At 33.7% G+C, this 15,869-nt stretch overlaps 1 protein-coding gene across 3 annotated transcripts in view; it reads left to right on the top strand.

Annotated features, from left to right (window-relative positions):
• The window catches only part of LOC106463619 (NGFI-A-binding protein 1-like), a 90,484-nt gene that overhangs the window by 43,111 nt on the left and 31,504 nt on the right, over nt 1-15,869 (top strand). For all 3 annotated transcript variants that reach the window (XM_013923668.2, XM_022391154.1, XM_022391153.1), the window contains one exon: nt 13,791-13,910. In XM_013923668.2, the coding sequence (XP_013779122.1) occupies nt 13,791-13,910 (120 nt within the window). The remainder of the gene's footprint in view (nt 1-13,790; nt 13,911-15,869) is intronic.

Here is a 15,869-nt window from a genome sequence, read left to right as displayed (position 1 = left end):
TCTCTCTCTCTCCATCCACTTTTACTTCATGTAGTTATCTCATTAACTCTCTCTCTCTCCATCCACTTTTACTTCATGTAGTTATCTCATTAACTATCTCTCTCCATCCACTTTTACTCCATGTAGTTCTCTCATTAACTCTCTCTCTTCATCCACTTTTACTTCATGTAGTTATCTCATTAACACTCTCTCTCCATCCACTTTTACTCCATGTAGTTCTCTCATTAACACTCTCTCTCCATCCACTTTTACTCCATGTAGTTATCTCATTAACACTCTCTCTCCCAAGAGCATATTATCTTGATCAATGTACCTTCCTAACAGAAGCGTCTTCACTTGATTGGTATTCCTGTCTCACAAGAGCATCTTATCTTGGTTAGTGCCCCTGTCTCACAAGAGCATCTTATCTTGGTTAGTGCCCCTGTCTCACAAGAGCATCTTCTCTTGGTTAGTGTCCCCGTCTCACAAGAGCATCTTCTCTTGGTTAGTGTCCCCGTCTCACAAGAGCATCTTCTTTTGGTTAGTGTCCCTATCTCACAAGAGCATCTTCTTTGGTTAGTGTCCCTATATCACAAGAACATTTTCTTTTGATCGGCGTTTTCCTTTTACCGGGGCATTTACTTGTGATCAGTGTTCCTGTCTCTCTAAATAATCTATTACTGGTAAGTTTTCCCTGTCACTGAAAAATTTACGTTTAATCAATGTACTTATTTCAAATGTTATTCTATTTCTGATCAATGTTCTTATGTCACTCTGACATTTTGCGTAATTCAACAAATAACACTAAGAAGTACATTTTATTTCTGAATGTCCATCCAAAGTCAAACCTTATAAATGTTTGAACCAAAGTATCAATCTGGTCTTTTTTTTTTTGCTTTGTCTATCAAATCATTTTTATATTAAACAACTTGTGTTTTCCATTTTTGTTTCCGTTTTCCCATTAAAACCGAGATTCGATACAAAACTCCATCTAACCCTTCGCTTAGGAAACAGTTCTTGCTTGTGCAACGAGTTTCCGTCATTTTAGCTCGTGCTGATGGGAGCGATCGATAAGAACTTTAATTCGGTGGTTGAATAGGGACATACCATACTGAAATGTTTCAAGTTTCCAAATGTGAACATCATATGTCTGATCATTAGGTTTACTTTTAGCATGATGGGACTTGATCTAAAAGAGTGAAACCTTCAAAGAAAAAGTTTTTGTTGTTGTTGTTTTATCTCTTCTTTTGCACATTCTTAATTTACCAAGTTTTCAAATGGTGCTTCTACAGTTATATTTTTCTTGAAATTTGTTTTTAACGTGCTTTAAGTAGTCACAACTTTTCCCTGATGAAGCCGCATTGGCGAAATGTTGACTGAAATCAAAAGCTTTTTTATTATTAACTGGAGAGAAAATGTCGTTCTTTTTCTAACTTTATTGCCAAAATGTCTAAATTCCTCAAACAAATTCTGAAAAACAACAAAATAGCTCTAGGATACTTGATCTAGTTTGATAGAAGTTGATCAAATGATTTCAGTTAACTGGTCATTTTAATTAATAAATAAAAGAACTGGTTATCTTAGAGAAGACCTTTTTTTTACTACTTGAAAAATCCACGAAAACAAAAAACGAGCCAGTCGAAACAAATTTTTCGAAGCTCTCATTTAACGTATAAAATAACTTTTTCTTTTCCAGTTGCACTTTAGAGTTATGAAACTACTCCCTTTATATTTTCAAAACCGCGAGAGAGGCGTTTGTTGGTTGGAGCTGAGGCCTGGGCGTTGAACGAGTTAAAAACCAGATTATTACCATGGCAATCTGCCAACACATGCATGTGTATAGAACGCACACATCTCCTGGGCTACTGTCACCGTGGGACGCTGCCACAAGATATGTTGTAGATTCATATATCTTGTCCATGTTCTCTGCGAGTAGTGCCACTTTACTTTCACATCACTCGCTCAAACCCCACAAGAATAGGCGCCACTAATTTGCATATCGATCGAGAGCACGCGATGGCGCGCAGATGTCCTTCCAAACAGTGACTGCTCAGTCAAATCCTGTGGGAACACTTCCCACGTGTACAAAGGGTTAAAAGATGGGGAAAAGGCGCAGGTAATTTGTCGTGAAGTAGGAATGAGATTTTCTCTCATGAAATTCCATCATTTTCCTTCATGAAAAGAGATTATCATGAATTAGCATCATGTTTCTAAGTTGGACTACTGGGAATCCATTTTTCCTAAACACACACACGAAATAAGTACAGACAGAAAGTTTAATTAGGATTAACTTAAGACTCAGAGTTTTAAAAGGTATCTTTACTACTTGGAAGAAATTAAAATATAGAGAATGGGCACTATTGTATTTGATTATGTATCGCGTAAACCATAATAGTCTCGTACCCATAAAAGTGCTATGAATAAGGAATAAATGTGTGTGTTTATTCACTTATTCTTGCTTTAAGTTCAGCCACATTTGCTCTTATTAACTAACAAAGATGTACACCGTAGAAAAATCAGAACTGTTGTTAGAAAATGGCATGTCCATTGGTATTTGACATCAATTCATCAAGTTGTAGCTTTTTAATAATCTTTTTTTTAATAAGTTACTTATATATTTGTGCCAAACAACGCGTAAATGAACCGATACTAAGGTGACAAAAAACTTATTTTTCGAGCTGGTAGCAAATGTAATTTATATAGAAAGTAACTGGAGAAATAGTCGTCTTAGACGAGAGTAAACAACTTTTATATCTAATAACAATTCGAAACCCAATAACTGTCAATAACAAATATGGACAAACGTTTTTGAGAAGAAAAGCTTGAACTTTGTGCGACTTTTTTCTGAAAAATCTGAATTTAGATATTACATTCAATCACAAAAATTAATTATAAAACCTAAGCAGAGCGAGTGACGCAAATCGTTCACGATGTTTGACGTCATTATGCAGTCAGTTGAATAAAATTAACAACATAAGTACAAATGTGTGTGTGTGCGTGCATGCGCGCGTGTGTAAATTACAAAATGTGCCAAACTGTAATAACCATGTCTTAGAAGTTCTAGCTCACACTAGGCTACATAATCTGTTTTAAGCTGACAATGTCAAGAAGTTATTGTTGACCATAATGTGTTAAAACAAACAAAATGGCAGAGAAAGCTGTTAAATGATTCCTTCATTGTTTAATGCCGTTGTTTAAACACAAAACTATACAACGAGACTTGTGTAATCTGTCCACTGCGGGGAATCGAACCCCAGATTTTAGCGCTGTAAAGTCCGTAAATTTACTGAGGGCCCACTGGTTGATTTATTCGTGTTGTTGCCTTTTACGAATTTATAACAGTTTCTCCAAAGCTGCTTTAAGGCATAGTATGTTGTCATGCAACTGTGGTGGTAAGCACGCCCTTTCGTTTTTCATGCATTTTTCAGGATCTTCTTTTTTTCCCCTTTCTGTAATTCTGTACCTTCTGGTATTATCAAATAGAATAAGAAATACCCAAATAATATTAAACAATTTAATAAACAAAGAATGTATCTTCATCGAATATTTTTTTTTGTTTGTTTGTTTCAGTTGTCCAGCAATGATATTCATGTGGTCGTTCATTACATTTGGTTTTAAATCTGTGAACATGTTTTAGTTTCATTTAATAGTCTTATCAAAGTACAAAAAATCCATGTGATAATTTGTTGAAAAACATTTATTAATACATGACTAGTTAGAAATTTGAGTTTTGTTTTTCAGTGTTATTAAACTATCCTATTCTATAATCGACATTCAGTATCATAAAACAGAAGCTTTTATTACTCTGCTACCAAACATAATGATTATAAAAACTTAAATATTGAAGTTTGTTTTCAAAGAAGTTCAATATTATACAATGAGTACCGATTTCTAACAAAATAACGATATAGCCTTAAAAAGAAAATATCAGACGATGTTTTTTTTTTTTTACTTTTATTTTACCAACTTTAGTAATGTCACTTCCTACAGGGTTGGTTAAACGCACTCAGAAGGTGGGTTGCATATTAGTATGCTGTGTATTTTTGTCTAAAGTAGTTTATTTGTTTTTCGAGTGATCATTTAATATCTTTGGGGGGGGGGGGGCAGAATAGAAATTATCTTCAAATTTTTGTTGAGTGACTTGCTTTTTGTTAGCCACCAGCGTTGTGAATCCAGGTTTTTAGTTTTGTAGCGTAACATGTAAGTTTTGTCAACGACAGAAGAAATTCTTCAGTGAACTATAATTATTGATTACCAAATGAAAATGTTAACTGGTGGTACAATGAGACAACCTCCTGAGTGGGTGACTTAAAACAGTATAGGAATTGACTATTAAAACAGGTAAACTGTGAGATATATAAATGCAAAAGTAGGCCTAAACTAGAATCGTGCAGAATGGAGGTCGATATTACCAGCGGCGTTTCTCTGTTGAAAGCTAGGTTCAATAGGCTTAAGTATCTTTTATAAGAAACACTCCTGTGGAGATGATTTCATAAAGAACTAACGTTGCCGGTCAAATGTGCTTGTTTTGTTAAACAAGATCTTCAAGTCGTATCACATACCTATGAAGTCTTCATTAATATCGTACGTCGATTACGACGTTTTAATTAAATAGCCATTTGTAAACTACCAAAAAACGTGAAGAGCTGCGTTTCTATTAAGATGTCTAAATAGAGATAAATCTTATGTTTAATTGATCTGTAACTGTGTAAAACTTTTCATGTTTGAGAGCTAAGACTAATGACATATTTAAACATTTATGATGTTATTACACTCGCACAGAAAATTACATGGTGAGGCATAAGATAAAGTATTGCAGTAGATACATTATGATATTATGTTTAAAGATTATTTATGGTGAAAATCTAGGCATAAGAAAAACACATGTACACCTTCTTTGTCTTCTTACTTTGAAGTTTTTGTAAGGACGATATATCGGTCTGCTACCTCAATACTTTACCAGACATAGAAAGTGTATTTAGAAAACTTTTAAACAGGAAGCGACCGTAAGAGAGAGTTGACGATTGAGATGTGATCTCCGCTATCCGATCGATGACTCGTTTTCGTTTGTTTGTTTTAGAGCAAAGCTACATTGGACTATCTGTTGTGTCCAGCGCGGGAATCGAACCCAAGATTTTAGCGTTGTAAGTTCATCTTCAAACAAGCTTCAAATCAAGAGATTGAAGTCTGATAGAATTTTTCAGGTCAATTACAAACCCTCACCTTAATCCTATTTTAAACAGATATACAAGTCGTTTTAATTCAGTATTGCACACTGTTTTACATGTTCTTTCTTTCAAAAAAACGGGCCTAGCGTATCGTGCTAAACTGGACATCCGAACGTCCATGGCTCGCGTCCCATTGTCATAAAAAATGTAAAAAAAATTACGTCTTTATGAGAGTGATGGTTAATCCTACTGTTCGATTAGAGTAGCCCAAGATTAGGCTATGGGTGCTGTTGACTAACTCCAAATTAGGGCTGAGTAACGCAGATAACTTTGATGTAGCTTCGCGCAATATCCGAAACAAACAGTCCTTAAAATCAAAATTTTCCCCCTTTTACTAAGTAAACCGAGCAACTCGAGAAAACATTAAAAACTAAACTAGTACGATAACTTTGAAATTTCGTGTCTATATTTTTACTGCTGAACTGTATCAAAAGTAACATAATATTTTACATCAGCAGTTCATGCAAGTATAACTAGACTTTACAACTTTACGACAAATAATATTAAAGCTTAAACTAGGCTGGTAGTTGAAATAAACTGATCGTAACAAACATTTTTATGTATACGTATAAATCTTATAAACTCGTCTTGTTTAGTAGTAAATCTGTTTTAATTAATAGTTGTGGATTAATTGGTTTGTGGGTCGGTCCTGGCTTAGTGGCTAGCGTGCTGGTCTGTGAACCTGAGGTTCAGTTGTGCGCGTCCCGTTGCTGCAAAATCACTCTCCACACTTTGAGGCCGTGGGTGCGTTATAGGCGTGACGGTTATATCTCATTATTCGATTAATGTAATTCCAGATTTTTGCTGTAGACGCTATAGACTAGCTACTTTCCTCTAATCCAACAGTTCAAAATTAGGGACGATTAGCGAAGTTCTAGGCGAACTTTCGAAACAAAAAAAAAACTTATTTTTGTAAATAATATTTTATTTTCTCCAGCACCCTGGCATTACCTGAAAAAGCAACAGAAACTAAATATAACAAATGGCTTCACTTTCCACATTTTTTCGTTTAGTTTTTAACAGTTATATAGACGTAAGTCCAGAATTAACATAAAATGTTTTAAATAATAGCTTCTGCTCCTTATGTTTCGTGACATTTCACGAATACTATAAACTGTATGACATTTGATTCAGGTGCTAATTCACGCCCAAAGGACCTCATAATTCACTTGCATGTAATTCCAAAACTCTTACTTTCAGTTTTTATTTATTTGTTTTTCACATTAAATGTGAAAGACAAGTTTGGTGACTTTTTATCATTAGCCATTCTTGAATTATTATGTGGAGATTGAACACGTTACCGTTGATGTAAGAAACACGCACTTACTGCAGCCGTGTGGAAACTGATTGCTTAACAACATATTTGTGGCGCCATCTCTTCGTAGAAATTGGTAATAGGTGTTTTTGCCGTCTTTGCAGTGAGAAGGGTAGAGTTACGAAAGCTGCGATGAAACACAATATAAGCAGAGTATGTTTCTAAATGTTAATTTTCAAATTAGAGTGAGGAAACATATCCTGTTGCATAAAACTCGAGGTTCCACGTCCCACTCAAGCAATATCATATTTGAAAAGAAAATCCTAAAACTTCCATCGTTGTTTTTCAAAGTCATTTAAACACGATTTTTGACTATGTCCCATTTAGAGGAGTAAGGGTTTTTCCACATTTCTTCATGTCTAAATCAACAAATAACCGACAATGTTCAACTGTACCTAGTTCGTTCAGCTCTCACGATACAGCAACCTGACAATTTTAAAACATGCTCAATCAAAATCCGTAGGTAACCTTTAACACTAGAAAACTAATTATTTTTTTATTGTAACTTAAAACGTACGAAATATAGGTTTGCACCATACAAATATATTCAGGCTCGTTGAAAATTGTATTCGAAATAGAATGCCTAGGTATACATGCTGCTGAAATGAAGTTTTTAGTTTTTATAGACGGAACTTTATGTGACAAAGCTTACAGAGCGTCTGGTTACTTGTCGTGTTTCATTTTCTATTGACATTTAACCTGATCATCGATTGTGTGTAAACGGACTAATGTAGTTTTCTCCCGTTGACCCTGGTCACTGGGGTTGCTTGACCCATTCCGGAAACAAGAAGCCTAGCTTATTCGTTCGCCAGTTCTTGAGAATGATGGTTAAGTTAATCCAAATAAAATAACAAAATAATTAATTCTGTGTTATTAATTCTTATCTAAAAATGTGAGTTGTAAATGACTTAAAATTGACAATAATTACAATTAATCTGATGCACACCGTAACAGTTGTTCATAAATATTGATGATATAAATAGCACCCTACACCAATACTATATATATATATATATGTCGTATCCCAGCCGGCTTGATGAGCCCTGGTTGTGGGCGAAAGACCTTGTCAACACTGGATGTAGCTGATGTAGTGTGGTTGACATACTATAATAACGTGATCTCCTTTGCTTTACCCCCAGTGGCGCAGCGGTATGTCTGTGGACTTACAACTCTATAAACCGGGTTTCGATACCCGTGGTGGTAGGAGCACAGATAGCCCTTTTTGTAGCTTACTCCACAGTGGCACAGTAGTATGTCTTCGGACTTATACTGCTATAAACCGGGTTTCGATACCCGTGGTGGGCAGAGCACAGATAGCCCTTTGTGTAGTTTTGTGCTTAATAACAAACACCTTTGTTTTCTCTAATGGGTTCATAAAATTATTTCTTCTATAAAGTTCTCGCTATCAACGTGACTACACTGGATTAACAGCAGAACCGACACGACATGAATATTCGTAAGGCTTACTTGTTTTTTGTCTTAATCTTTCAAAACTGGAAACTCTTACCTGTTTCACAATCTCTAAATAAACTTCAACTCGTCAGAAATAGAGCATCACCTGAACGGTGTAGCCTACTTAGTGGTATATCTAAGGTTATCTTGAACAGATCGGTCACGTTAAAACGTACATGGTATCGAGAATTCTTAAAATGATGTATCAGGTTTCGTAATAAACGATTCAAAAACTGCTTTCAACCAAGTTTTTTACTATACAGTTTATCTTCGGTGTATCTAGGTTGTTATTAAACGCTGTTAACTTTTAGTTCGTAGTAATTCAGCTCTTCTCCTTTCTCGCCCCCAGTGGCTTAGCGGTAAGACTGAAGGCTTATAACGCTAAACACCGAGTTTCGACACCTGTGGTGGGTTTGATTTGTTGAATTTTGCGCAAAGCTACACGAGGTCTATCTGCGCTAGCCGTCTCTAATTTAGCAGTGAAAGACTAGGGAGAAGGCAACTACTCATCACCAACCACCGCCAATATTTGGGCTAATTTTTTACCAATGAATAGTGGGATTGAGTGTATCATTATAACGTCCCACGGCTGAAAGTGAAAGCATGTTTGGTGGGACGGGGATTCGAACTCACGTCCCGCAGACTGCCAATCAAGTACCCTAACCACCATGCCTACCCCTGGTGGGAACAGCACAGATAGCCCATTGTGTAGCTTTGCGCTTTACAGCAAATAAATGAAATCATCCATCCTTCTCGGCTGTCGGAACTTAAGTCACGTCCGCGAATTGAATTAAGAAATAAAATTTTTCAAGTAATGAAACGTTTCTCCTTTAGCATCTTATCTATAAGGGGTTGGGACTCGCACGACAAGTTCTCCTCTTTAGCCATGTCTACTCTGCATGGCCAAGTGGTTAGGGCGCTCGACTCGCAATCTGAGGGTCGCTGGTTCGAATCCCAGTCCCACCAAAACATGCTCGCCCTTTCAGCCGTTATAATGTGACGGTCAATGCCACTATTCGTTGGTAAAAGAGTAGTCCAAGAGTTGGCGGTGGGTGGTGATGACTAGCTGCCTTCCATCTAGTATTACACTGCTAAGTTAGGGACGGCTAGCGCAGATAGCCCTCGTGTAGCTTTGCGCGAATTTAAAAACAAACATCCTTATTAGCTTATTTAATCTCTTTTGTCAATTTTATTTTTATAACTTTAACAACATAAAACAATACTGCAAAGTAGAACACGTTTAGTGGCGTACACTATGGTACGTAGTTTCGATCAAAGATCAGACGTACTGAAAACCTAGAGGTTGTTGTCACGAATAAGGCCATCAGCCGTTTTGTTGTTATTTTTTTTATACACCGAAGTTTTATACGAACATGGTCTGTTTGTTTTTGTATTGTCTGGATTTTTTAAAGTGGTTACTACAGAAAGAAGGTAACACAATATACCACAAAAATTAATATTTCTTGATTTTATTTTAGCGATACAGTTTATCAGTAGTTTCTTGTAAGAATTGAAACGTTTTCAAATCCTTACAGACAAAAAGAAAAACAAATCATGTTTTTCAAGTTTACTGAGCCCAGTTTAAAAGGCTTACAATAGCCATTTAACAAGCTCTGCTGTAAAACGGAAAGGTGTTGTTAAAACACTAGTTTATTTCAGCATTATCGTGTTTATTATATAAAGGAACCTCTTAGATATAGTAAGTGGTGGCGCTCCAGGATTCATCTCTACTTCATTTCTACAAGACTTTTTCTTTTTATATACGACTATTATCTTACATTATTTATATGGTAATACAGAAGATTACCAAAAGTAGGCAATGTTAGATATTTATTTTAAAAAATTGTAATATGTTTTCCATTTGAGACGCAGAAAATGTTTCATAACTTTGTTTGAAAATAAGCACAATAAAATAAGTTGTTACAATTGCCAATATATTAGTTTATACTGCCACGTTCCTTCCAAACATGAGCTTTAAGTATAGGTGTGTAAACGAGAGTTTATGTACATATAAAATTAGAATTTACTTCATAATTTACGTCACTAACATGAAAAAGTGTTTCGTTCTGTTATTTAATTTTCAAGAACATTTCTAACTTATTGGTCAGTCTCCAACTCAGCAAATGATAAACGAAGAAATGCTTTTCGAACCAGTTCATAAAGTTCCGTATCCAACTGGTGATACGAGGGTCTTGGGTTCGAGACTTTGCGCTGCCAAAAATTTTTGGACTATTGTAGTGCTCCCACGACCTCAATTTGCGGCTCGCTTTTTTTTTTCATCGCAAAAATTCGTGGACTATTGTAGTGCTCCCACGACCTCAATTTGTGGCGCCCTTTTTTTTCATCGCAATCATTGAACCTTCTCTGACGACTAGTATATATCTTTATTGAATCTTCTCTGACGACTAGTATATATCTTTATTGAATCTTCTCTGACGACTAGTATATATCTTTATTGAATCTTCTCTGCCGACTAGATGTATCTTTATTGAACTTTCTTTGACATCAAGTATATCTCTTTATTAAATCTTCTCTGCCAACTAGATGTATCTTTATTGAACTTGCTTTGACATCAAGTATATATCTTTATTAAACTTTCTCTGCCGACTACTGTATATCTGTATTAAACTTTTTGTGTATGTAATTCTTCCGCTTAACCCTGTTTTTTGTTGTGTTTTTTTCTGCTGCTGAACTTTAAAATTCTTTCCTAAAATCAGTGATATATTACATCAGATTTTTCAACTTACACAACCAATAATGTAGTTGGAAATATAAAAGCCATATTTCTTCGTCACTTCTTTTTTTTTATGTAAGCAACATAGGGTCGTGTACGACTGTTATTATGCACTTAAGTATAAATCATTATTGTAATATACACTTCAGTCAGTCAGTTACACTAAAGCAACAGTTAACAGAATTTAATCAGCGCCATCGTATTTTTAGATAAATTCTGGTATAGCATCTTGATGAGTGACGAATGTAAGAAAATAATTCTGATTGTCAAAGCTATAGCTATTGATTGCTTTAGTTATTACAGACTTTTGTTGCTTGTTTTAAACGAGTTTTGTTGTAGGTTAAATTGTTCTACATGACTGGATACTAATGGCAGTCACACACAAGGAAGTACCTTTATTCCTCGAAAGCAAATGAAAAGTATGACATACTCCAATATTTCCTGGGAGTATTCCTGTGAGCGAAGTTATTTAAACGGTTCAGTAAAACTATCGAGTAGACATTCTGAGAAATACCCCAAAAATGTTCGTTTGTTTGGTCTATAAACGTGATGTTTACACTAAGATTCAATAAAAAAGAACTTTGGGGGTGGGGTGGGGGTAATTTTCGGAAGCGTTATGCAGACCTGCTGACTATTGTTATTTTAATAACTATTTTCAAATGTCATTGTAATATGGAGAAGAAGTTATTTTTTTTAGCCGACGGAATAAAACATCACTCTCATTAAATAATATTTATCCATTAATCTGACATTTATAAAAGGATTACTGTGGTTATTTGTACTCCCTAAAATCTGTAGACTTGATTCCGCTGCATTTTGTCTGTGCCCCTTTAAGGCCACGAAAGAAAAAAATAAGACTGACTATAAATATATTTCTCTTTTGTCAGGGTTATTCTATCGTGATATTAGATTTGAGAATTTGCTAATCAAACAAAACTTGGTGTGGATTTATGTACAGCCCTTCGTATATAGGTTAAATAAATATCGCGGTTCAGAATTGTAACATGGGAAGCTTAAAGTGTTCTCTGTTTCTCGAATACTTCTCCTTTAGAGCACTCATGTTTTGCATAGATTTACAGCAAAAATATGTACAGAACATATGATGTGTTCATAACAAAGTTTTATGATTTAAAGTAACGAATATATGAGGAGTAGATTCCTGTGATCTAGAATAAAGATATTTTCACGACTGGTTTATGATCTACAGCCGTAGCTCATAAATCTGTTATTAAAATATCTTTATTTGAGATCATAAGGCTCTATTTTTCATATCATTGTAGATCATAAACCTATTATGAAATATTATTTAATCTAGATCATAGAGCTCTAATCCTTACATATTTATTACCGTAGCTCATAAATCTGTTATTAAAATATCTTTATTTGAGATCATAAGGCTCTATTTTTCATATCAATTGTGTACATATTCACTCACACTAGATGATAAGTTCTATCTTTGAAATATTCATCACTGCTGATCATAAACCTATTGTGTACATATTCACTCACACTAGATGATAAGTTCTATCTTTTAAATATTCATCACTGCTGATCATAAACCTATTGTGTACATATTCACTCACACTAGATGATAAGTTCTATCTTTTAAATATTCATCACTGCTGATCATAAACCTATGATGAAAATATCTTCATCGGTGTAGATTATAAACAATATTCTAGATCATAAGGCTCTATTCTTTATATATTTATCAATGTATTACATATAACTATTATGAAAATACTTTTATTCTAGATCATAGACTCTACTCTTTTCATATCACTTTAGATCACAAACCAATTACGAAAATATCTGTTGTACATCAAAGGGCTCTATTCTCTATATATCACTTTAGAACATAAACCTGTTATGAAAACAGCTTTATTCTAGATCATAGACTCTACTCTTTTCATATCACTTTAGATCACAAACCAATTACGAAAATATCTGTTGTACATCAAAGGGCTCTATTCTCTATATATCACTTTAGAACATAAACCTGTTATGAAAACAGCTTTATTCTACATCATATGGCTCTATTCTTTACATATTTATCACTGTTGATCATAAATCTAATATGAAATATTATTTAATCTAGATCATAGAGCTCTAATCCTTACATATTTATTAATAGTTTATCATCTAGTTTGAGTGAATATTTACACAATATAGTTTATGATCTAGTGTGAGTGAATATGTACACAATGTAGTTTATAATCTGGTGTGAGTGAATATGTACACAATATAGTTTATGATCTGGTGTGAGTGAATATGTACACAATATAGTTTATGATTTAGTTTGAGTGAATATGTACACAATATAGTTTATGATCTGGTGTGGGTGAATATGTACATAATAGAGATTAGGATCTGGTATGAGTGAATATGTACAAAATAGAGATTGGAATCTGGTGGGGGTGAATTTGTACAGAATAAAGTATATGATGTGATGTGTGTTGAATATGTGAAGTAAATATAAACACAGTAAAGATTATGATCTAGCATGGGGTGAATATGTAGAGAATTGAGTGTTATGATCTGGTGTGTAGTGAAGGTACACATTAAAGGTCATGATGTATGAATATATATGTGTGGTGAATAAAGCTTATAATCTGGTTTGAAGTTAATATGTACAAAATAGAGCTTATGATCTGGTGTAAGGTCTACATGTACAGAATAGATCTTGTGTGTGAATAAAGTTTTGTGTTGACTACAAGGTACATTACACTAATGAGTCATTTGTATTTCAGACTGTGATGAAACTAATGACAAAAGCTGTTTCAAATTTGAACATCTAATGAATGTGATTAGAATTATTTTATTAATTTTATATTTTATGAATATGTTCTGAGTTTTTTTTTACCCTCAGAACAATATATGTGAAAATAATAACTTAAATATATTTCTGTACGAGATGACTGTATTAATATGGTAAATATTTTGGCAAAGCCTGTTTTTCATCTATTATTTGATGAATGTAGCTCTTACATTCAGTCATTAATATTTATTTTCAATCACAGATGACCATTTCCTCAACATCACCTGATAACTATTTTTCAGAAGCGTGTTTTTTATTTTTTAGTATGTGATGAATATGTCTGATGACGATCCCCGGAGAATGGACGAAATGAGGAAGTATGCAGCAATATATGGTCGATTTGACTGCAAAAGGAAACCCGAGAAACCTTTAACACTGCATGAGGTTTGTTGAAATCCACTTTTATAAAACCATAATTTTACTGATTTCCCATTACATACTGTGATTTATCAATGCATGCAATTCACGAAAAATATGAGCTCATTTTATTTCAGGTTCCTTGCTTTCGACATATAACTACTAACTGTTGATCTCAAACACATTACTAATAAATTCCAGATTTACTCACCCTTGATTTCAAACAGACTCCTATTGCATTCTAATGCTACTCATTCTTGATGGCAAACATACAATTATTACATTATAACTTTTCTCACTCTTGATTACAAACAAATTATTATTATTACATTGTAGCACTAGTCACTCTTGATTTGAAACAGATTACTGTTAAATTGTGGCACTAGTCACTCTTGATTTAAAACAGATTACTATTAAATTGTAGCACTAGTCACTCTTGATTACAAACAAATTATTATTATTACATTGTAGCACTAGTCACTCTTGATTACAAACAAATTATTATTATTACATTGTAGCACTAGTCACTCTTGATTTGAAACAGATTACTGTTACATTGTTTTGCTAGTCACTCTTGATTTAAAACAAATTACTATTAAATTTTAGCACTAGTCACTCTTGATTTAAAACAAATTACTATTAAATTGTAGCACTAGTCACTCTTGATTTAAAACAAATTACTATTAAATTGTAGCACTAGTCACTCTTGATTTAAAACAGATTACTGTTAAATTGTAGCACTAGTCACTCTTGATTTGAAACAGATTACTATTACATTGTTTTGCTAGTCACTCTTGATTTGCAACAGATTACTGTTAAATTGTGGCACTAGTCACTCTTGATTTAAAACAAATTACTATTACATTGTAGCACTAGTCACTCTTGATTTGAAACAGATTACTGTTAAATGTGGCACTAGTCACTCTTGATTTGCAACAGATTACTATTACATTGTTTTGCTAGTCACTCTTGATTTGAAACAGATTACTGTTAAATTGTAGCACTAGTCACTCTTGATTTAAAACAAATTACTATTACATTGTAGTAGTCACTCTTGATTTAAAACAAATTACTATTACATTGTAGCACTACTCACTGTTGATTTGAAACAGATTACTGTTACATTGTTTTGCTAGTCACTCTTGATTTGAAACAGATTACTGTTAAATTGTAGCACTAGTCACTCTTGAGTTGAAACAAATTACTATTACATTGTAGCATTACTTACTCTTGATTTAAAACGAATTACTATTACATTGTAGCACTAGTCACTCTTGATTTAAAACAAATTACTATTACATTGTAGCACTACTCACTGTTGATTTGAAACAGATTATTGTTACATTGTTTTGCTAGTCACTCTTGATTTGAAACAGATTACTGTTAAATTGTAGCACTAGTCACTCTTGATTTCAAACAGATTACTGTTAAATTGTAGTATTACTTACTCTTGACTTAAAACAAATTACTATTACATTGTAGCACTATTCACTGTTGATTTGAAACAGATTACTGTTACATTGTTTTGCTAGTCACTCTTGATTTGAAACAGATTACTGTTAAATTGTAGCACTAGTCACTCTTGATTTCAAACAGATTACTGTTAAATTGTAGTATTACTTACTCTTGACTTAAAACAAATTACTATTACATTGTAGCACTAGTCACTCTTGATTTGAGACAGATTACTGTTACATTGTAGCATTACTTACTCTTGATTTAAAACAGATTACTATTACATTGTAGCACTAGTCACTCTTGATTTGAAACAGATTACTGTTAAATTGTAGCACTATCCACTCTTGATTTGAAACAGATTACTGTTAAATTGTAGCATTACTTACTCTTGATTTAAAACAGATTAATGTTACATTGTATCACTAGTCACTCTTGATTTGAGACAGATTACTATTACATCTTAGCACTACCCACTCTTGATTTGAGACAGATTACTATTACATCTTAGCACTATCCACTCTTGATTTG

The sequence above is a fragment of the Limulus polyphemus genome, unplaced genomic scaffold, assembly GCF_000517525.1.
Source record: "Limulus polyphemus unplaced genomic scaffold, Limulus_polyphemus-2.1.2 Scaffold1447, whole genome shotgun sequence".
Classification (NCBI taxonomy): Eukaryota; Metazoa; Arthropoda; class Merostomata; order Xiphosura; family Limulidae; genus Limulus; species Limulus polyphemus.
Note: the sequence above shows the minus strand (reverse complement) of the source record. Positions and strands in the feature narration are given on the sequence as shown.